At 36.4% G+C, this 24,814-nt stretch overlaps 1 protein-coding gene across 1 annotated transcript in view; it reads right to left on the bottom strand.

Annotated features, from left to right (window-relative positions):
* The window catches only part of ANKRD12 (ankyrin repeat domain 12), a 196,272-nt gene that overhangs the window by 110,443 nt on the left and 61,015 nt on the right, over nt 1-24,814 (bottom strand). Inside the window, 1 exon segment of the mRNA XM_020985535.2 lies at nt 9,994-10,144. Within this exon segment, the coding sequence (XP_020841194.1) occupies nt 9,994-10,144 (151 nt within the window).

Genomic DNA, 24,814 nt, shown 5'->3' with positions numbered 1-24,814 from the left:
TGTTTTGTATGTATTTGTTTGCCAGTTTTCTCCACCATGAACTCCTTGAGATTAGGGACTGTCTTTTGCCTCATTTTTTTTTTTTATCTCCAGTACTTAGCACATTGCCTAGCACATACAAGGCACTTAATAAATGTTTATTGATTGATGGTGGGGGCAAGTGGTACCTCAGAAGTTTGAGTAGGATACTCACTCAATTAAGGAGTTATAAAAGGATTGTCTTGCCACAATGAAGGTTCAGTTGAGATTATGTAACATAAATTTTTAGTGGACCCAATCAGCGTGGCTTTGTGATTTTCTCCAGCTTTATTCAGCAGGATGTGAATAGGAGCAAACACAGCGCATGTTAGTAGCATTCCAAGACTGGGCCTCAGCAAGGTATGATTGATGATAGGACAAAAGGAACAAGAAACTGGAGACTATAGGATTTTGTAGAGTTGAACTGTTCACCAAGGGTTTGAGATAGAGAAGGGAAGAGAGTGTTGACAATGCTAGGATAATGGTCTGGGTAAGAACTGAAGGATGGAGGAACTGAAGAATGTGGTAAAAAGAATAGGGTTAAGGATCATAAAACAGAGGGAAAAGTGGAATGTTAACAGATTATGATCAGATAAAGGAATTTCAGAGTTCATGAAGGTAGAAATGTAACTCTTGTGGGTTATGCCAATATCAAGGGCATGACTATCTGTGTATAGCTGAAGATAAATGACACAGAGCTAGCCTTAGAACTGGGAAGCTATGGATTCAAGTCCTTCCTCTGACACATACATGGCTGTGTTGGCCTGAGAACATCACTTAAGCTCTAAGTGCTCTAGGCCAGAGGATAAAGAATTCCCAGGGAACCAGATCAAAACGTAATTTTAAAATGTTTAATAAGAATAAAATATAACAATGTTAATTTGTCATTTTCTAAATCAATATGTTTCTACTTGAGTTTGACACTACTCTAGGGCAACTAAGACTGTAAATTACATAGAAGGTGTAAATTAATACAAAATCTGAAAAATTCTTTAACCTAAAGAAATTATAAGTTGAGTCCCTCCACCTATGTCTTATATATACACCTATATTTGTACATGTTTTCTCCTCCATTTGAATGTAAGCTCTTTGAAGAAACTACTTTGTTTTTTCTTTGTATCTTCAATGCCTAGCATACTGTTTGGAAAAAAGTAGGAGTTTAATAAATATGAGTTCATATTAATAAGTAAAGTAGTTTAAGTCCTGCTATTATGATGTGTCAAAACAGATTATCTTTGTTTAAATAAATAGACAAGATGCTAAAGGATACCATTAAAAATTGGGTATTTTATAGAACACACTTTATTTGTTTGGTTTTATTTTTTGGGTGTTGGTTTTTTTTTTTTTTGGCAATTGCAGTTAAGTAACTTGCCCAGGGTCACACACCTAGTGTCAAGTGTTTGGTCTGAGGCTGGATTTGAACTCAGCTCCTCCTGACTTCAGGGCTGGTGGTCTATCCACTGCGCCACCTAACTGCCCCCAGAACACACTTTAAAAGGTTATTAGCTTTATACTTATTTAATAAAAATTATGAATCATAAACTACAATATAAATCCAAGTACTCTAGTGTAGCCTGTTAGTATCTACTCTTTTTATTGCAGTTTCTACTAGATGCTCTGGAAGCAACAAACGTCCTGACAAAGTCTAAGTGTACTTTGAGGAGTATGTGAAAAACAAAAAATGATCAAGACTGATCAAGACAGATCAATAAAAATTTTTTTATAATGTGGGTTTTACAATTTATATTTTATAATCTTTATATTTCAGCTCAGAAAGGTATAGTTTTATATAAAGTTAATAAAGCTATTTAAAAATGAAATTTAGTTGCCTGGTCAAGGTTTTGTATCTCCTGCCAAACTGTTATTCCCTTTCCAATTCTTTCTTCCATAGTTCTGATTTTTCTAATTTTTTCTTCAGGTGCTTTTATTAAGGTGCTCTTATTACTCTTAAAAACGTTTTTAATTCTGAAAAAAAGAAGAAACAACACTATTTATCTCTTCTGGAACTTCAACTGAATTTCTGCCCAAGCTGTGTTTTCCTTTGAGGAACTGCTTATAGATGTTTTGAGTCATTTTCTTCTGTCTTTGTGTCTTGAATGTCTCTGCCACCCATTACAGCTCATTATGGTGGGATTCTTTTTTTGTTTGCTTATTCTTCCTATTTCCTAACTTCAGACTTGATGTGTGGGCTGGGCTTTGTACGCTTTTGGAGCGAAGGTCTAGGCTGGTCTTTTTGCTGCTTTCCTGAGGTATTGTGTGTTGTATTATTCCAGCTTTGCAGGGGCAGAACAATCTTGAGATTTGTAAGTTTTCACTGCTGCCAAAGCAGTCTGATCCAGGGCAGAGTCTGATTTCTATCCTGTTGGTCTGAGCTCTGTGAATTCCTGACCTGGGTTTGGGTCTCTACAAAAGTAAACAGTTGCTGGACTCAGGCCCTAACAACCAGCTGGAAAGCTCTGCTGGTTCACAGTGGCGGAGCTGTAGGGTCCTCTTTGGTCTGGGATTCCTGCCTTGGTTCTTGCTCTACACACTGGGCTAGATGCTTTAATTGAGAACTAGCTCTCTGCCTGGAGTCTGAGCCTCATCATCGCTGGCTTCTAAACTTCCTCTTTTCTTAGTACATAGGGACTCTCTCTCAACATATGGGACTGCCAATCCCTATTATAGGGCACTACGCCTTGCATCATAGTTCATATTATCTCCAATGTAAATTAATTACTTAAATTTGCTTATTTATTTCCTGCTGTGGGAATTTTTCTAATATTTTATTAGCAACTACCTTATTGTGTTTTAATTACCAAAATATTAACAAAAAATTGACACATTAAAGTTTAAATTATTTTTTAAAATATTTTTTGGTCTGGGAAAAATGCTTTTCTTTTCCCAATTAGAAAAATCACCAACAATCTGAAATAAAGGACATGAGAATTTCACTTAATCTAAAGACTGAAGTACGCCTACAGGAGGCCTTGACACTTATTTAAACATGAAGACATGCTTTTTGAAACATCAGTCCAACAGAGTAGTAATTATCATTCTTGTGAGAGAACAGAACATGAGTAATAAAATTAGTGGTAAAAATGACTAAGCTATGCAAAGGGATTCTTGGATAAATATGAGAGTAGATACCAAATACATAATTTTTGTTATAATTTTCTGAGGTAGCAAATAAATAGTTAATAGTACTTAAGGGACTTCTTTGAACCCCCTTGCCTTTTTTTTCCCCTCTCTTTATCATCTACCTTTAGCTATAGCAGAAAAAATGTTACTCTTCAATAGATTTAGTGTGACTTCATTGATAACTGTATGAGCTCTAACAGTACAGACTGACGTTCATCCATACCTTATAATCCTCTGTGATTCTCGTCTAGTAGAGGGTCCCATCCAATATACTAGGAGCCTTCCTCTAAGTGTTTTAATATCACGTGGATAAGAGTACAGCATTAGAAATCCATAATTTTCTATTATTTCTCAGTCTCGTTACATATACATCTCTTTTAAGGATATCTTTTACACCATTTCTAAGCATATAATTCATGGCTGCAGTATTGACACACCCTATTACATCCACCCACTGCCCTTTGAATGATCTGCAATTTTTATTCTTTGAATAGTATATTATTCCATGATTTACATATACTTGTTGTTAAAAAGATGTGCACTGCTGTTTCAGGAAGAAACTTGAAATTATTGAGAGTGCTATGTAATTTCTCATATAAAATCCAGGTGGACTCTCCTTTGCTGTTCAGTTGTCTTTCAGTTGTGTCCAACTCTTTGTGATCCTGTTTGGGATTTTCTTGGCAGAGTTACTAGAGTAGTTTGCCATTTCCTTCTCCTGCTCATTTTACAGATGAGAGAAACTGAGGCAAATATGGTTAAATGACTTGCCCAGGATCACATAGCTAGAGAGTGTCTGAGGCAGGATTTGAATCAATGAAGATAAGTCTTTCTGATTTCAAGCCCAGGGGTCTATCCACTGTGCCACCTTGCTGCCCTGTGACTCTCCTCCTCCTGTTCAATTCTACATTCACCTCACTGTTGATCTCCATTATCTGTATTAATGGCCAGGTCAATAAACTGTCTATCCAAGTACATATCATAATCTAGACAACAGGTTTTTTTCATCCAGTTGGTTTTCCTCCATAAAATATTAGACTGTACTTTGAGTAATTGCAGAACTAGTTTTGGAGGCTCTGTGACTTGTTCCAAGGCTTGCTGAAATAAGCACAATGTAATCCACAAATGAACATTTGAAACTGTAATCTGTTATAGAATATCATTTGTGAACACTAACTTAAATCTAATATTTTAATTTCTAATATTTCTTTCTAATCCTAAGAATACTGATGCTCCTGAGATATGTATAAATTATCCTCAAAGATTTTACAGTAGCAGCGAAGTAGGAATTTATAAGAAGTCTCAGTAGTCCTGACTGCCTTTTTTATGTAGTAATGCAATTTGTGATTTTTTCCCCAATTGTCTGGTTATTTTCCTCTCTTTCATATACATTGAGAATCAGGGTTCTTGGTGCCTTCAAATTGTGTTGCCTTCAGAAAAGACCTCTATGTATGCCTGCTGGGGTCTAGTTGTTCTTGTCTTCTTTGTTTTCTTTAATGCCATTTCTATTTCCTTGTGTGCACATTGGGACTGGGAGGTTAGAGTCCCAGTGTGATGGCTCCAGTGTCATAGATGGGGAAAATAGCTTACTAAAGAAATGCTGACAGATTAATTGCATTTTTCATTGTTGCATGTTTCATTTCATGTTGCCCTCTCATTTTCTTTGAATGTTTTCAGGGTGATCTAGTTCAACCAGGTTTCACAGGGAGCTTTTTGGAAACTTGCTTTATGGATAATGTTTTACATTTTGGGGGCATTATTTTTTTTAAATGTTGGGCAAGAGCAATTTTAATTGTGTGCCTGGCCCCATTTTTATCTCTTTTCATCTAATCTGGTACTGGTTCTGACCTTTTGTTCTAACAAACTGATGGTCTGAGACTTAATTTAGAAATGACTCCTACATCTAAAACCAATTGAGTCCTGCCAAGATACAGTCAATTTCATTTTTTTCCTAATGTTATTTTGTATTTACCAATTCTAACACATCCTGATTCTATTGCTGCAATTTTCATGATCTATAGGCAGTAAGTTTCCGTATAATCAATGTGTTTTTGGTCTCTTTCATTTTTTGATCCTGAACCAGATTTCCAAAATATTTTTTCACCATTCTCTACCATGTTCCACCTTTGGATTATAGTCCTTGGGTACTACATATGTTAATTTAATTTGAAGGTCTTAATGAACTCTTCATAGAACTTTTCTACCTTTTCATCCTTTGTAACACATAGTGGCATATAAACTGAAATTATGTTCAGGTTGGTCTTTTTTGCTTATGTGTATCATAATAAATGCTTTGATGTGAGATGACTTTAGATTCTCCAACAATTGGGTGGACAGTTACTACAGAAGCAGAAGGGAGTCTTACAGGACTGAGCACCATTTTGTTTTTTGTCTTGGTTAAAGAATTCATCACCTGATGGGCAGCCTCCTGATAACTCTCTCTGTATTCTTCAAGGACAGTATCATTCTGTCACTGGAACCACATCCCAAACCTTTTTTCCCCTCTTAATTTTTGTTGCATTTGCGTTCCAAGCTGTTTCCTTTCCTCCAAATCTGCACTAGAGAAGGTCAACATTTGACACAGATATAGACAATATATAGTTCCACTTATCATTTCTTTCTCTGGAGGTAGATAGCATTGTCCTTTATTGGTCCTTTGTAGTTGATCTGAGTATTCATATTATTCAGAATAGCTAAGTTATTCACAGTTATTCTTTGAACAATATTGTTGTTACTGTATACAACATTCTCTTGGTTCTGCTCATTTCACTCTTCATTATTGCACGCAAGTCTTTATCTGTTTTCCTAAAATCAACCTGCACACCATTTCTTAAAATTCCATCTTAATAGCATTCCATCACAATCACATACCACAACTTATTTAGCCATTCTCCAATTGATGGACATCCCCTCAATTTCCAATTCTTTGCCACCACAAAGAGAGCTGCTATAAATATTTTAGAACATATAGGTTCTCTTCCTTTTTCCCTGATCACCTGAATACCTAATAGTGACATTGCTGGTTCAAAGGGTATAAAGAGTTTTGTAACTCTTTAGGAATAATTCCAGATTGCTCCCCAAAATGGTTGGATCAGTTCACATTTCCACTAAGTGTATTGGCATCCCAATTTTTCCATATCCCCTTCAATATTTGTCACTTTCTCCTTCTATCATTTTAGACAATTGATAGGTATGAAATGGTATCTCAAAGTTGTTTTAATTTGCACTTCTTTAATCAATAATAATTATTAGCCTTTTTTCATATGACTATATGTAGCTTTGATTTCTTCCTCCAAAAACTGCCTGTTCATATCCTTTGACCATTTATTAACTGAATTCCTATAAACTCGACAAAGTTCTCTATATATTTGAGATGAGACCTTTATCCAAGAAACTGTTTATAAACCCCAAGCCTTTCCAGAACTTACATTCTGCTGAAAGAGCCTTCTAAAATCCAGAGTCACCAACATCTGATGATCAAATATTGGAGTAAAGTTCTTAAATGAAAATGAAATTCAACTGACTTTGTCTTTACTTCTCAGTAGTTATAATCAAGATTTTCAGCCTTTATCTCATGCATACAAAACACAGTAACTGTTCCCTACTGATTTTTTAATAGGTTGATCAAAGAAATTCTTTTGAAGTTCAAAAACTTTCCTGTAGGATAAAACACAAATTCAGCTTGCCATTAGAGGGCATCTACAAACCGGCCCCAACCTACTTTCCCACTTTTAATTTTACATTCATATTCTTCACAGACTCTAAGCTCTGGTTAAAAGGGGCTACTAGATGTTCCCTATCATCCTGTACTTTTAGACCTCCATACATTTATGCAAGCTGTCCTCCATGCCTGAAAAGCATTCCTTCCTCATCAATGCCTGTTGAAATCCTTCTCTTCCTTGGAAGTCTACCTCAGTTGTAATCTCCTCTATGAAGTTTTCCCTGAACCTTAGCTGAAAGTTACTTCTCCTTCCTCAAATATTCTTATAGCACTTTGGAATTCTAATTTGTCTCAACACACTGTACTTTTAATCACACTTATATGTGTGCACTGCTAGATCATAAAGTCCTTAAGGAGACTATTCTGTTAGCTTTGTTGTTGATATGGTCAGTTATGCTGATAGTTTTCCTAATATTGAACTAGCCCTGCATTCCTGGTATAAATCCTACCTGGTCAGAGTGTATTATCCTCAAGGTAAGTTGTTATAATCTCTTTGCTAACATTTTATTTAAAATTTTTGCATCTATATTCATTAGGAAAATTGGTCTATAATTTTCTTTCTCTGTTTTGGCTTTTCTTGGTTTAGGTATCAGCACCATATTTGTATCATAAAAAGAATTTGGTAAGACTCCTTCTTCGCCTATTTTCCCAAATAGTCTATATACGGGGGAGAGCATATATGCACATACTTATATAGGTATACACATTATATGCATATACTTGCATGTATATGTACGTACACATATTGCACATTTTACATATGTCTATAAATTATATATACATGTATATAGATGAGTATATCTGTATGTATATGTATACGAAAATTAGAATGAGAAATATTATTTAGGGTCATTCAAAATCTTCAAGATTGTTGAATCTGACATCAAACAAACTGATAAAAAAAAAGTATCTGTTGAAAGTAGAACCAATTTTGGCTTCATCAAAGCCAAATTCCAAAATAACATATATGTTGGGTTTTTTTTTTTAATAAAACCAGTTTTTAGTTCTACTTATTACTTCAATAGTTTTCAATTGTATTAGTCCCTCCTTTGGTTTTCAGAATTTCTAATTTGATATTTAATAGGGGATTTTCAATTTGTTCTTTTTCTAGCTTTTTTAGTTGCATGCCCAATTCATTGATATCTTCTTTCTCTATTTTATTCATGTAAGCATTTAGAGATATAAAATGTCCCCTAAGGACTGCTTCCACTGCATCCCATAAGTTTTGGTATATAGCCCTGGGTAAATTGCAATGTTTTAGGGGGAAAATATCTAATCCCCCTACTTTTGTCACAGATCCATGAATATTCCTGGTTTGTCATTCCAAATCATCTTTGTACCCACAGCATTCAGCACAGGGTCTTATATAGAACAGCTGCTTACAGATCATAAATAGATCTTCATATAAACAACACTTAGCACACCACCCTCTACATGGCTGACACTCAATATATATTTGTTGTTGAAGATAAAGAAATAAAAAAAAAAGGTTAGATGTTCTCTAAGCTTCAAAAATCACTAAAATCCAAAAGGAAGCCTTGGCCATAGTTGCAGAATAGGAATGAGGCTGGGGGAGTCAAAGAGAAGGGGCCTATGCAGGAGTTCCTGTTGGCGTTGCCTCAAGGTACTCTCTCCAAACATTATGACCACTATCAGCGTGCCTGTAACTCTTCATCAGAGCTTCTCCGAATGATGGGTCTTAGATGCTAGAGATTTATCTTCTTTCTCTAGTAACACTGCCTTTTTAGATTCAAAGAGGAACATTAGGAACTAAACGTTATAAACAGAAGAATTGCTACAAGTCTCAATATTTAATCCTTAAATTTACATTGAAGATAAACTTCATAGTCCTTGATGAAATAAACACATGATCATTTTTCAACACAGAATATAAAAACTCTGTCACTAAAGTATTTAAGAGGAAACAGTGACTTGAAACAAATTTTTTGATTTCTAACAATCTGTGACAACTCTCCAAGGTAAAGTTCTTTAAAGTAAAGAGAATAATTACCTCCAAACAAGCAAAGTAACAAATATAAAAAGAAAACATGCTAAAACTATATAAAATATTTTCTGAATAGAAATATTGGTAAAGAGGATTTCAAGTTTCCATAGGATATTTTGTCACAGCCACAAATTTAAAGATCAAAACATAACTGGAATGACACAAAATCATAAATAATGCTTGTACATGAAGATACATAAGGTCATTTCTTCAAATTAAGTGAAAACATTCTAAAGAAAAATTCTCATTAATAATTTACCTAAAGGATAAAATAACTTGGATGAGATAAGTATCAGGTAATCATATGCTAGAATACTGGCCTACTGTTCAATCTTATGTTAAATTATGTAATCTTGGGCAAGGTTTTTAATCTCATTGGGATTTGGTTTCCTAATCTATAAAATTAGGAGAGGGATTTATTTAAATTTCATAAGTTTGGGAATAATTAGTTCAGTGATCTAAACAACAATTTTAGGAGTATATTAGATGATTATTTAATTTCTGCTCCTTTCTGAATCATACTTAGGAATTAATGATATCACTAAATGCATGTAATTTATCATAGTTTGTTACACATAAGGTGTCTTAGAAATAGGATAGCCAACACCACTGTCCACTGTGGTCTAATGTGCTCCAGATCTAAAATCCCTAAGTCTTTCTAGTCTGGAGCTTCAAAAATATATCAACAGATTCTGACCAACTATTTCTGAAGAGGAAGTCTTTAAAAAACATCCAATTATTTCCTCAATCTACTATCTCACTAAACAGTGAGACCAATAAAAATATACATATGTGCATATACACATACACATATAAACATTACATTCTAGGAAGGTAAGTAAAGCATTATTTGAAATATACATAAATTCCTGGGAAGCTCCGTATGTAGTTTTGAATGGAACCATATCTAGATGATAAGAAAATATCACTTCAGCCAGAAACAGCCAATTTGGCACCATGAAATACCAATACATGCTTCACTCTTCTATTAAATGAACATATCATTTTATTGGGAACATATGATTACAGAAAAGGGGTGGACAGAAAAGAGCTATGGATCAAAGAAAGAATCATGATAAGACAATGATTAAGATTGCTTTATCAGAAAAGAAAATTTTGAAAAATATTCTACCTGTGTCTGAATCTCGATCTTCATTTCTTGACGGGCTAATGGTAAATGGAAGTTTACGCTTCATAGATGATTTCTCTTTCACCTCTTTCCCCACATCATTCCTACTGTCAACTTTTGGAGTTCTGCTGTAGGATGAAATCTTTTCTTTACTCTATTTGGTAAAAAAAAAAAACATAAATGTGAATGATGTTATGTAAGTGTAAGCACAATAATAATTTTTAAAAGGCAACAAATCGGAGTAAAATAGCTCAAATACTGAAGTATAAGTTTGGGGAAAATTAAGACTCAATCAGTAATTCTGGTACAGAATTATATAGGCATTGAAATATATCAGGCATATTTCTGTATCTCTAATATTCAACCAATCTTGGTGGGGGGAGAGAATAAGCAAGAACATTGGAAATCAGTACATAATTAATCCAAGTATCAACAACCGTAGGTAGGTCTTAGATAAAGAAAACAAAGACACAACTCCAGACTAGTGCCTAGCACATAGTTTGTAATAAAGAAAAACTATCAAGTGAAATGACCAAGTGTCCTAAATCAAGGCTCACTGCCACATAGTCAGTTAAGGAACTGTCACAAAACCTAAAGGCAGAGTGGTATCACTGAAGAACTGTTGGATTTGGAGTCAGGAAACCAGGGTTTGAATTCTGTCATTGCTATGTAATTCTATAAGCCTCAGTTTCCTCATCTGTAAAATGGGAATAACTGTCTCAGGGTTTTTAAAGAATCAAATGAGGTAATTTATACATAGTTCTGTGTAAAGCACTTAGTACAGTGCCTGGCACATAGTAGGCACTATTTAAGTGCTATTTATTATTATAATACTTTAACAGGATAATACTTGCACTATTTGTCTCACAACACTGTTTATAAAGAAAACAATTAAACATACTTAAATGTCCTATGAAAATGGAAACTACTTACTCTGGATCCAGCTGTAAGAGTTTCCAAACCCACTGAGCTACTATGGAGTAGGGATAGGCAGTACCCCTACTCAAAATAATGATACCAGGATGCTGAAGTACCCCACTGAAAGTAATGAAAATGACTGTGCTTCAAAATTTGTTAATATTCAGGTATCACACCGCTCAAATAAAGCTAGGGCTAACTGCCTTGTAATGGAGAATAATCCTGCTTCCTGGGCACTGGTTTAGAGCACCAATTCTCAGAGGAATACTTGTTGATAATCAATGATGCAGATTATTCACGTATAGATTATTGGGTACAAATTCTATAGTAGACCACATTAAAGTAATCTATAGCTATAGATTACATATAACTATTACTACAAAGTAATCTGTAAGTAAATCTTAACTGGTAATCTTATAAGCAACATTTTAGTACTTATTGGGGATAGCTGATTTTGACCTTTTCATCCACGTTACTGCTATCTGATTGTAAAATCCCAGATTTAAAAGGGATAATGAATGAATGAAAAGCATTTATATTAGGTACTTACTATGTGTCAAGCATTGTGCTAAGCCCTGGGTATACAAATGTGAAGCAAAGAAAGTCCCCTATGCTCTAACAGAGGGAGGAGACAACACATCTAGGGAAGTAGTGGCCAGGGAAAACATTTTGGTCCTGAAAGTAACATGGATAGTGAGCAGAAATGATTGGTCATGGTTCTAAAACTCGAGAGGTGGGGAGAGAAGTCAAAGTAGCACTGGAAGATAGCCAGGCAGTAAGGAAGGAGGTATGGCATAATCAACAATAGGACACTGAGGCCTTAGAGGGCAAGTTCTGAAGACAAACGTGTTAAAATTTACAAGAGCATGGTTTCTGGTCCAGATGGCAAGGCAGTAATACATTTAGCAAGTACCAATTGATAAACAGTCAAAGGATATAAATAAGCAGTTTTCAGAGGAAGAGATCAAAGCTGAGAGAAATGCAAATTTTAAAAAGGCTGAGGTTCTACCTCATGGTCATCAGATTGGCTAAGATGACAAAAAAGGAATTTGACAAATGCTGGAGGGGATGTGGGAAAACAGGGGCACTAATGTACTGCTGATGGAACTGTGAACTACTCTAACCATTCTGGAAAGTAATTTAGAACTGTGCCCAAAAAAAAGCTATTAAACTGTACATACCTTTTGACCCAGCAAAGCTATTTCTAGGGCTATTCCTTAAAGAGCCCAAAGAAAGAGGAAAAGGTGCCATGTCTACAAATATACTTATAGATACCTTTTGTGGTAGCAAAAAATTGGAAACTGAGGGGATGTCCATCACTATGAATGTGATGGAATACTTGTACTGTAAGAAATTATGAAAGGGATGGTTTCAGAAAAATCTGAATGAATTGAAACAAAGTGAAGTGAGCAGAGCCAGGAGAACAATCTGCACAGTAACAGCACTATTGTAAATATAATAAACTCCAAAAACCATGGTAACTCTGATTAACACAAAGACTAACAACGATTCCAAAGGACTCATGATGAAATATGCTCTCCACGTCCAGAAATAGAACTGATGGATTCAGAGTACAGATTAAAGCATAATCTATCCTATTTTTTTTTCTTGGGACATGGTGAATGTAGAAACTTGTTTTGCATGTCTATATATATTTGTAATGATTTAAATAAAAACTGAAGGCTATGTAGGCAAACAAATGGTTAAGAAAAGAATGGTAGGAAAAAACAACAGATTAAGTTGTATTTTCGCTCTAAAGAAAAATATTTATGTTCCAGAGAAGATTACTGGATAAGAATAAATCTCTGAATGAATAATACTGGTTTGGGATAAAAATATAGAGTAAATTACCTACATAAGCACATAAATAATACCTTAAATCAAGGTATTTTCCATGGTAAATACAAGAATATAAAAAAAATTCAACTAGTTCCTTACTATAGTGCCAATTTACTATAGTATAGTACATTACATAGTGCTATACTATACTACAGATAACAGAGATGGCTGCGGTAAGGCTGAGAGTCATGGAATGCTATCATCTCTGAAGATCTGAAATTGAAAATCATCCAAGGTTAGATGCATTGGTAGGCATGAGTAGGTTGCAACATTATAAACAACAAATTTCCCTAGGGAGTCCAAAACTCCCAAGTACAGCAATTAAATTGCAATTTGGAAATGTTTAACAACATAAAAATATAATACAACATAGATAATGTTAATTTGTGGTTTCTAAGTTACTATGTGGCCGGAGGGATCTGATGCTATTTGATGCTCGCTTCACTCAGCATCAGTCCATACAAGTCTTTCCAGGTTTTTCTGAGCGAAATGAGCAGAACCAGGAGAATGTTGTATACAGAAACAGCAATGTTGTGAGATGACTAATTTTGATAGACTTAGCTCTTCTCCACATTGCAAGGATCTAAGACATCTCCAAAAGTCTCATGATGTAAAATGCTATCGACATCCAGAGAAAGAGCTATGGAGTTTGAATGCAGATCAAAGCATACTATTTGCTCTTTTTTTCCATTCTGTTTTGTTTTGTTTCTTCTTTCTTGTGGGTCCTCTTATTGGTTCTAATTCTTCTTTACAACATGACTAATGTGAAAATATGTTTAATAGGAATACATATGTAGAGTCTATATCAGATTGCACATCATCTTAGGGAGGGAGGAGAAGAGAGAGGGGGAGAAAATTTAAAACTCAAAAGCTAATGGAAGTATATGTTCAAAACTAAAAGTAAAGTAATATTTAAAAGAAAGTTTTCTACAGAAGACAGAGTTTGAACTTGCAGGTATGTCAAACTCAGTATGTTCAAAATGAAATTCACAATTCTCACTAAACCTGCACCTAGTCCAAACTTCTCTCCACTAACAAGGCCACGACCCTGGCTCATGTCCTCATCATCTCTTTCCTTGATTGTTACAACAGCTCTTTATTTGTTCTCCCGCTTTCCACTCTTGCCCTGCTCCAATCCATTCTCCACAGTGCTAATAAGGGAATCTTCCTAAAGTACAGGTCTTAATATATTATTCTGCTAAAGAATTTTAGTGAATCCCTACCATCTGTACGGTAAAATACAAACACAGCAGCTTGGCATTTAAAGGCCTTCATAATCTGAGTCTAGCTACCTTTCCAGACTTCTCTTCACACTCTCTGTGTTTCAACAAAATTGACCTATTTATTGTTGTCCCAATTTGGCAACTTTCATCTTCCTGGGCCTTAATGATCTATGCAGATGACTTCCAAAGCTATATAGCTATACCCTAGTCTCTCTCCTGAGCTCTAGTTATGTACATCCAATTATCTACTGGATATTTCAGACTAGAAACCATACATATCTCAAATTCAACATGTTCAAAACAGAATTCAATATGTTTCTCCCAAAACCCAGCCTGCTTCTGAAGCCCTTTCTGTTTAGAGTACCATCATCAAGTCAAACATATCTGAAATCACATTCATTATCTTTCTCCCTCCTCCCTCACCCTCTTCTGAATCTTTATACCTCTACAACATCTCCTGGCTGTGTTCTCTTCTTTCTTTTCACACAACCACCCTAGTTCAGGCCTCTCATCACCTCAAGTAGGTTCATAACCTTGGCATTATTCTTGATTCCTCACTCTCTTCCTTCTTATACTATATTTTTCTCTATTTATGAAGATTTTTAATATAAAAAGTTTATCCAAAGCAAATTTTACTGTCAGGTTCTTATTAATAAATTTAAACAGTAGATAATAAAAAGTTTTACAGTCTAATCACTGATTTGTTTATATTTACTACAGTGGAATCTCTGTCTTAAAAACAGTTAATTATCAGCCATAACCTCTTAATTCCAGAAAAAAACACAAACTACTGAGGAAAAAAAGGTAGTTCAGTTCAGGTTAGTGTTTTGCCCAAGGGGTGATGTCTATTTGTAGTATGAAGGGTAGAGCAGAAAGATATTCTTATTTTGGCACTGCACTGTAATATAAGTGGGATGAGAAAGGTGAAATGGCGTTAAGTTAGAAAAGAGAACTCTAATTCCTATTGTGATAGGTGTTTAGTGTGGTTTGTTCTTATTAAAGAATGTTGAACTCTTCAATATCATATTTAATATTTAAATATACTTAGTATATTAAATGTATAAATATAAATGAATAAAAATTAAATATTAAGTAATATTATTTAAATAATGTTTAAACATATTTAAATGTGGGAAGAAAACCACATTCTAGGACCAAATATAAATAATTATAAGATTATACACAAATTTGGATTATTCACAATACTAAAAGGAATACTCCGGCTCTACTTTTTTTTCTCTTACAAATTAGTTTGTGACTTCCTCACTCAATTCTCTCTCCTACGTTACCAATGAACTACTGCCAAATCCAGTAGTGTTTTTTTCTGGTCCTCATCTTTCTTGCCCTCTCTGCAGTATTCTCTCCTCCCTCCGTCTTTATGACACTGACCTCTCCATCTTCTTCCTGTCTGGCTGCTCCTTCTGAATATCCTTTGCTGGATCATCATTCCTGTCCCATCCCTAACCGTAAATATAGTTTAAGGCCCTGTCTTTGTTTTATGCCTTGCTTGATACGAATAATCTGAGGTTCACTGAATTTTTGGGAAAGCCTGAATACTTTTTACACATGCATGGGAGACACATTTAGTTGGAGCAGTGCCCTTAAAAAAGTTTTATTATACAGCTTTCTCATAGGTTCAATTATCATCCCCATGCAAATGACATTTAGATCAATATCTCTACCCTGGTCACTCATGAACTCCAATCTCATGTCACTAACTACATGCCAGACACTGTGTTAAGTGTTTGACAAATATTATCTCATTTAATCTTCACGACAAATCGTGGGAGGTAGGTGCTATTATTATCTCATTTTACAGATGAAAAAACTGAGGCAGACTGGGGTTAAATGACTTGCCCATGGTCATACAGCTAGTAAGAGTCTGAGATTAGATTTGAACTCGGGCCTTCTGACTCCAGGTCTAGCACTCTATCCACTGTATCACCTAGCTGCAAATATTTACATCCCCCCTACGTTTATATAGAGGGAGATAACACACATACGTGAGTATATAAAATAGGCTGTGATTTATTTTGGAGGGAGAAAAGCATCAGAAGCTGAAGGGTATCAGGAAATATATCATGTAGAAGGTGACACTTGAACTGGGTCTTGAAAGAAACCAAAGATACTAAGAGAGAAGGGAGCACATTCCAGGCATGAGAGACAGTCAGTGCACAGGTAGACAAGAAATGGAGCACTGTACATAAGGACCTGTAAGAGGGCCAACTGGAAGAGAAATAACTCCTGATAAAGTTGAAAAGGTAGGCTGGGGTTATGCTGCAAAGGGTTTTAAGGGCTAAACATTAGAGTTATTTTATTTGATTCCAGAAATAATAGAAAGCCATTGCATTTAATGAAGAAGGAAAGTGCCATGTTCAAGTCTGTGTTTCTGGAAAATCACTTTGGCAGCTGTGTGAGGAATGGATCACAGTGAAGCAAAGACCTGAAGCAGAGAGGCCACTGAGAAGGCTTTTTGTCAAAGTCCAGGAAAGAGGTGATGAGAGGCCTGAACTAGGGTGGCTGTGTGAAAAGAAAGAAGAGAACACAGCCAGGAGATATTGTAGAGGTATAGAGATTCAGAACAGGGTGAGAGAGAAGGGAGAAAGATAATGAATGTGATTTTAGATATGGGAGATGTACAACTAGAGCTCAGGATAGAGATCCAGGGGTGGGGTGTGTATGTAATTTGTGAAGTATCTGCAGAAAGATGATACATAAATCTATGGAAGCTAATGAGGCTCAAAGAGAGAATACAGATATTAGAGAAGGTGGCCCAAGACACAGCTTTGGGTTATGCCCCTAGGTGGCTGGTGAGTGTAATATGGATGACACAAAGATCTCAAGCTTAACATATCTAAAACAGGACTCATTATTCATTGTCTCCCTTCCCTGCCCCTTGCACCATTCCCTACCCCACCCCCCCACCTCCAATTGCTATGCCTCTTCCAAACTTCCCTATTTCCCTCAAGGGCACCATTATCCCTCCAGTCATCTCAGTTCATAACCTTTGAGTTTAACTCCTCACACAACATATACAATCAGTTGCCAATTCTACCACCTAGTTCAGTCTTTTATCACCCCTCACCTGGATTACTGCAATAGCCTACTTAATCTCCCAGTTTCTGACATTTCTCTTTGCCCTCAGTCTGCCCTCCACATATCTGCCAAAGTGATATTCCTAAAGTACAAGTCAGCATTCCCTTGCTCAAGAGGCTCCAATGGCTCTCTATTGCCTCTAAGACCATGGTCTCGAAAGTGAGTGGGGCTAGGGTCCACTGGCGACCATGATCTGACTTCTGAGGGTTATATGTAGGAGAGTATTGGAGGATAAGAATAGTATGGTTATGTTGGATACAAGCCCCATAACTGCTTGTTAAGTGAGAGTGAGGTGCAGCTCATCTTCCCATCTTTAACTGACTGTCCACACAGGTCAGATCTGTGCTAGGTGCTGAGCATACAAAGATGGGAAACTGTTTTAACCCTTAAGGAGCTTATATTCTATTGGGGAAAAACAACAATGAATTCATATAACTGTATACAAAATATTCACAAAGTAAATAGTAGGTAATTTCAGAGGTGAGGGACCAGTAGTTGGGAGGATCAGAAAAGGTTTCATCCAGGAAGTTTGAAGGGAAGGAAGTAATATGTAATAAGCCTAGAAATGTAAGCTAGAAGCAAGTTGAAAAGTGTTATAAATGCTACAGAAGTTTGTATTTTATCTGAAAACAGTGGTCTTTACAGTTTTTTGATTATTTCTGTTAAAAAGAAAAATACAACCCAAATTTATATATTTATAAATCATGTACATCTGTACTAATAATTAGATACATCAATTAGCATTTTAAGAGGTAATGATAAAACAGTATTTGATAAATATTACTTGGAGTGGAAGAAGGAAATGTAATGAGAACCATGATGCAGATCACAGATGATCAGCGAAAACCTCCTTATCCTGTGCAACTCACTGTGTCTGACCCAAAATGAAAAGGAAGGAGGAGGTGAGGTTCTTACTCACCAGTCATTACCCTGGAGCACATATAGTCTGTCCTCAAAGGTCAACCTGCCTCAACCATAATATAATCAGGAAGACAAGTGAGGGTATACTGGGGAAGAGGAAGGTTCCCAGTGGCACTAGGTGCCTGGGTAGTGGTTAGGTTATAATTGTCCTGAGACCCTAATTTTCTTCTCTGAAAAGGTTTCATTTTTGTGTTTGTATGCTCAGCACCTAGCACAGTTCCTTGTACACAGTAAATACAATAAATGCTTGCTGATTTACTGAACAGTATAGTGGACAATGCCCTTTGGAATTAGAAGACTTCAGGTAGGACTTGTCTCAGACACTATCCTATGTAAATCACTTCATCTCTCTGAGCCTCAGTTTCCTCATCTGAAGAGATTCTTCACAGAGGGATCGAATGAGATACTGTACACAAAGCACTTTACATACCTTGAAGTGCTATGTAAATGAACTATTATATCAGTATCACTCCTCTGTTAGTACAGATAATTTATAAATAATTGTATTCACATTCTCATTTATTCTATTTTCTTGTAATTTGAAAGACAAAGTAAGGTTAGAATTAAATCTCAACTATGTGGTGGCCTAGTGTGAACTGGAATACTATCCTGGCCTCTTTGCACTAGTGAGTGGTATTATCAAAGCATTCTGAAAACAATTAACTTTCTTGAAACAAACACAGCTGTGTTTACCTAAACATACAGTTCATTTCAAATACACACATTCACAATCTAAAGAGCTGCTGTGCCTTTGAACTTTCTTAAAATGGTAGCAGGAAAAAAACCCAACACAGCCAAAACAAATATCTTCTAATGCACTTATTCTTCAATAAAGACTCTGCTCTAAAGGGAATACATGTACCACTTTATATCATCTATAACCAAAACTAAATGTTTCAAGATTACATATAGGGAAAAGATTATTGGAAAAGTTTATGCTTAATTCAAAGAATGGGACTGTAGTGCCAATTATATCTTGCACTGATGTCAATGGCATTGTGTTGGAAGTTACCATTATTGCCCTTACAAAACATATCTTTCTTCCATACTGGAAAAGGTAAGTGGTACAGTAGATAGGGCACTGGAAAAGTAATGAAGATAAGTTCAAATATGGCTTCAAGTATTTACTAGCTGTGTGATCCTGGCAAGTCACTTAACCTTTGTTTGACTAGGGTTCCTCAACTGTAAAATGGAGATAATAATAGCACCTACCTCCCAGGGTTGTTGTGAGGATCAAATGAGATAATAACCGTAAAGTGCTTAGCACAGTACATAATAAGGACTATATAAATGTTAGCTATATTTTTAAGGGCCCCCTTACATCACTGTTGAATTCAGATTGGATATTCATTTTGCTTCAAAGAAGATCTAAGTCTCGGACCTTTGCCATCAGGTTAACTGGATTTTCCATAGTTCATGTCATTCCCAGGCAGCTGGTATCATGGAATGCTAGAATGGACTTTTAAGACCACAGCTTCCTTATCACACCCATGATCATCTGGGCTGGATGTCTTACTTCTTACTTACTTTGATAAACCAGTGCCACTCCAGGAAGAAGCAGGGCTCTCCATTCCAATGTAGCTTTTAAGAAGACTTTCCTGATCAGGATGAATAACTGTTGGATATAGCCCCCGCTGACTCTCTCTAGTCCTTCCTATTTTATCATCTATGCCTAAGCCTTGAGGCTTTTGCCCCCTCAGAGAGCTCTATACAACTCAGGACAACAGTTTAAGTCCCATTTAAGATAAGGAGGTTTCTTTTCGCCTGGCATGGTTTGGACAGCTCCTCCCTATGAAGATTTGGGAAATTAAGCAATGGAATTGCTAAGAGAGTCTTTATTTTGTTGTTTGTTGTTGTTGTTGTTGATGCTTTTTGGTGAGGCAATTGGGGTTAAGTGACTTGCCCAAGGTCACACAGCTAGAGACCAAATCTGAACTCAGGTCTCCCTGACTCCAGGGCCAGTGTTCTATCCACTGTGCCACCTAGCTCCCCCCTTACATTTTTTTTAAGCAATAAGGGAAAACTGAAATTATCTTTAAATACAGAGAGGAGTTTACCTGCAAACAAGGAGACATTTTAGCTTAATTTCGAGCCTTTGGATGAAAGTAAAGAAGAATATTTACCTAATCTCCATAAAAGAAACATAACAATACCTCAGTATATGTCTCTAAAGGGATCAAAATTTTGTGCTGTCCTCCTGAAGAAGTTCATAGGGAGGAGGAGATTTTGGCTAGTAGGATAGGAAATGCTAACAGAATGGCAGTATGAGGTAAGTCCTTGTTTCAATGAAGCAACCAGCTAGGATGGGGCCCAGTCTGAGGTAGGGGGAATAATAGGAAGACTAGATGCAAACAGATCTGAATGCAGAACCCTAGGGTTCGTCTTCTCTAGTCCTAAGCCTGTGACTGTATCCATCCTGAGTAGGGCTGAATAGCCCACTTCTAAAGATTCTTTGTTTTAGCTGGACCATCAGGAGTTCCAGACCAGTGTCATTCCCGAGACACTGACACAGCCACTAAGTTTACTGGGGCTAAGGTTACTTTTTTGCCACTTTTTTGGGTGGCTGGCCAAGAGGCAGGAATTGAGACATTTGGCAGTTTGATCGTCAATTATGCCAGCAGACTTCTTCTCAACCTGGAGATACTCTACCCTGAATACCTCAGGATTGGTGACCCCCACCCCAGCCCATAAGAGACCTCTAGGGCCTTGTAGCCCATAAGGCTAGAGATAGTGAGCAAGGAAGGTTGTAACCAAGAGGAAGATTCACTCCTGGTTCAACTCATTTTCTGGACTTCCCAATGTCTTCCCAGTGGCCTTGACCCTGCAAGGGTACCCTTTGCTACCTGCCTGCCCTTTGCTCTCCAGTTCTCCATTATATGTTATCATCTCCCAAGTAGTATGTGTACCCTTTGAGGGTAGGAACTATCTTGTTTGCTTGCATTTTTAATCCGAATTTAGCATAGTACCTGAAACATACTGAATACTTAATAAATACGCTAGGTCAACTGATCTTTCTTTCTTGAGACAGACTAAAGCTCTGGGACAGGTTACATGCCAGAAGCCTATGACTTCTTAGCTTTTTTAATTCATATGAACTGGACCTGCCTTGGGGTCTGGTGACAACAATCAAGGTATGGTCATTCATTCAATGAAATTAATGTTCCTGGAAATGTTCCTGTTGTTGTTCCTGGCTAACATGATTGTTTTATTCTAAGAAGACCTGAATTGTTCTTGACATCACTCTCCCACCGTTCTAAAATGAATGTTTTCTGTTATTTTCATTATTTGCATTAAGTGCCGCTGCTAGGGGTGTTTAAAATTATTTTATGGATGGAAGGTCACTTACAACATTTTAGGACTTAGCAACCCCAAGGAATGGGATATGGTAGGAGTGACACCTGTTTTATCTAAATTGGACTGGTTCTCTGAGGGGGCAGGAAGACTATTTTGCTTCCTTAATTTCCTGAAGTTAACAGGCCTCACTCAAGAAAAACTGAAGTCAGAAGCTTGATTTTGCCCCAGTTGCTACATACTTTCAAGGGGACTGCTTTCCTGGCTGCTTTGTGGTGTTGATTCTCTAGGAAGAACTAAGTATTGTTGTTTTTAACTCTGGAACCTTTTAAATTGAGCCTTTCAATTATTACTTAGTAAAGTTTGTTCTAATTGTATTTTAGGCTTTACAAAATGCTTACTGAATTTTAAACCTTGAATCCGCTTGAGTTTTGGCTGACAATAAAATTATAAAAAGCAGTTTCTTTTTTTTGTTGTTTTGAATAAGAAGTAATTTCAAAGAAAGAGAAGGCTAACAACTGGAAGATGAAAAAGGACTTTACATAGAAAGAAGCACCCAATTTATACTTTGATAGCAGAGGTAAGGAAAGAGTCCATTCCAGAAGTAGGGGAGTCTGCTATGCAAAAGCACAGAATGTTACATTTCAATGCTGTATTTGGGTATTATCAGAACACTGACTGGGATGGGGAGCGCATAAAGAAGCAGTGGTGACACAGGTGAAAGAACACTGGATTTGGAGTTAGGGACATAGGTTTGAATGTTGACTTTGTTGATTATTAATCTCTATGACCTTGGTAAAGTCATTTGACGTCTCTGGATGTCAACTTTTTCATCTATAAAAAGAAAGCGTTGGAACAGATGACCTTTAAGGAAGCCCTTGCAAGTGTTTAAGAGATAAAGTAAGACGGGAAAGGTAATGGCAGTCAGATGATATTTTAGTCCAAAGAAAACATGGAATCACTGAAGATTTTTATTTGAATGTTTTCCTGCCTAACACTACTCCTTGATACCTTCTTTCTTAAGACACTTAATTTTACCTAATTAGTGCTCCTTTTCCTCCATATGATGCTCCTATCTTACCTTTACCTATTCTTCTTTCATCATTATTATCTACACACCACCTTCTCTAAAATGCTGGTTCCAATCTAGCTCAGTTCCATCTAAATAATCCCCCCAGTCCATACCTTAACCACCTACCACCACTACTCTGTGGAGTCATTCCATATTGGCAAACTTCCCTACAGCCTTCATATTTTCCTTAGCTTTAAGACAAAACTGAGACTACTCTTGGCTTGGGGGATGAGGATGGGATCAGAAAAGGTTACATGAAGGAAAGTAGCATTTTATATAAGTATTAGAAGAAAATTAAAATTTCAACAGCTAGAACTGGCAAAAGTAGCATTCATGGTGGAGGAAACACCCCATGGCGTTCCATTGAACAGAGGTAGAAAACAAGGATATGGTTGTTTTTTTTAATTCTAAGTCTAATTTAGTAGCAGAATTCACCATATTTAAGGGGAAGATGGGAGATAAGATTGTAAAGACAAGATATGACTCTTGCAGAAGGCTTTTGATGCCAGGAGTTGATACTTAATCTGGCAGGCAATAGAAAGCTATTGGAAACTTCTGATTAGGGTAGTTGCTCATCCCCTCTTGTTATCCTGCCTTCTCTTGTCTTCTTTCCTTTGCTCAAGCTATCACTCATACTAGGAGTGGATTTTCCTCCATTTTTCATGAAGTTACTCCCTTCACTCATGTCCTTGTAGCTGTGCCGTAGACAATTAACCCAGCAGGAGCAGTGTGCAGGACTAATTTGGAAGAGACAAGGATTCAAAGTAAGATGACAATGCTTAGAAGGCTATATTGCAAAAGTCTATTTGAGAGGTAATGAGGTACTCCTTAGACCCTGAACTCAGGGGAGAGTGGGCAGCATGGAACATAAAATTTTCCTCCTCCTTCATTTTCCTGCTTCTGTGCCTTTTGTTCATTCTGTTTCTATGGCTAGAAGGCCCTTTCCTCCATCACCCTCCATCTAATATATTCTTACTCATTTTTTGGAGTCCAATTAACATACTATCTCCTACTGATCCACTAATCAGTAGGATACTTCTCTCAAAAATCATGCAGCACCAGGTTTATATCACATACACAAATAATTATAATACATAAAAAGTAGATATGTCACGTTTACCCCTACTAGGCTATAACACTGAAGAAGGCAGGGACCATGTCTTATTTAAACTTTGTATTTCACTTACCACACAGTAAGCACTTTATAAATATTTGCTGAATTGAATGAAGAGAAGGGAATGGATACAAGAAATGGAAGTAGAATCTTTAACATTCAATAATTAAATGGACATGGTGGGTAAGCAGGCGGGAGAAGTCAATATGACTTCAAGATTTTCAGCAGGGTTAATAACAAGAAGTCAGGAGGCAGACCAGATTTTGGGAGAGAAGATAATGAGATCAGCTTTGAAAATGTTGAGTATCTAGGTAGCTAAAAATATAGGACTGGAGGTGGGGGGATGGATGAAGTGGTAACTACAAATCCAGGAGTCATGGGCTAGTAAAATGAAAGGGTTAGATAAAACTATCTTTAAAGATCCTGATAGCTCTAACATTTTATGATTCAACTCTAAAAACATGAGATTCAAAATGGCTGCCTAAGAAGAGGTGGGAAGAAAAAATCTGGGGGAATATTAACTACGAAGGGGAAAGAAAGAAGAACCTTCAGTAAGGACAGAAAAAGACTAATACAAAATCAAGAAGAGGTAGTGTTGTGTCAAGGTAGTCAAACTGTATTTGTAAAGTCCTTGAATGTAGAGACCAGGCCTTTTTTTTTTTTTTAATTTTCACTACTTCAGTGCCTACCTAGCATAGTTCTCTCATCTTGGATGTCCATTGGATATCTGAAATTCAACATATTTCACACTTAACTAATTTTCCCTCTTTACCTGCCCCTTTTTATAATTTTTCAATTCCTGCAAATGACATTAACTCTTACCTAAACTATAATAACCTAATTAGTCTTCTAGTTTGTCACCTCTCCGGGTCATCCTGCAAAGCTACCTAAGTCATCTTCTTCACACACTGCTGTGATCATATAATCCTCTACTCAAAAACTCCCAATTTCTTTGTTTAATAATCACTAAACATAAACCACTAACTGCAACAGTCAAAGTTCTAGACTACTTTACCATTCCCAGTTGTCATCCTATCTGCTTGTGTCTTCTTGCTTTTGCTCAAGCAATTACTCATGTCGAATGGATTTTCCCATCTCTCTGTTGAAGTTTTTTGCTTCATTCAAGATCCAACTCAGATCTCATCTCCCATCTTCTCCAAGGAACCTTTCCTGACTTCCTTCTTCCCTTGCCCAGGTAAAAGTAATCTCTTCATCCTCAAATTTCTTGTGGCACTTTGCCTGAACCTTTTCTTTGCAATTTTTACTCTTCTTTCTTGTCTTTCTTATCATAACATTAAAAGCCCTGGAAGAAGGCGGGTGTGTATAATTTTTATCTTTGTATTTCCAGCA

The sequence above is a fragment of the Phascolarctos cinereus genome, unplaced genomic scaffold (assembly GCF_003287225.1).
Source record: "Phascolarctos cinereus isolate Bilbo 61053 unplaced genomic scaffold, phaCin_HiC Scaffold_4;HRSCAF=312, whole genome shotgun sequence".
NCBI lineage: Eukaryota > Metazoa > Chordata > Mammalia > Diprotodontia > Phascolarctidae > Phascolarctos > Phascolarctos cinereus.
This window is presented reverse-complemented; position numbering and strand designations above follow the sequence as displayed.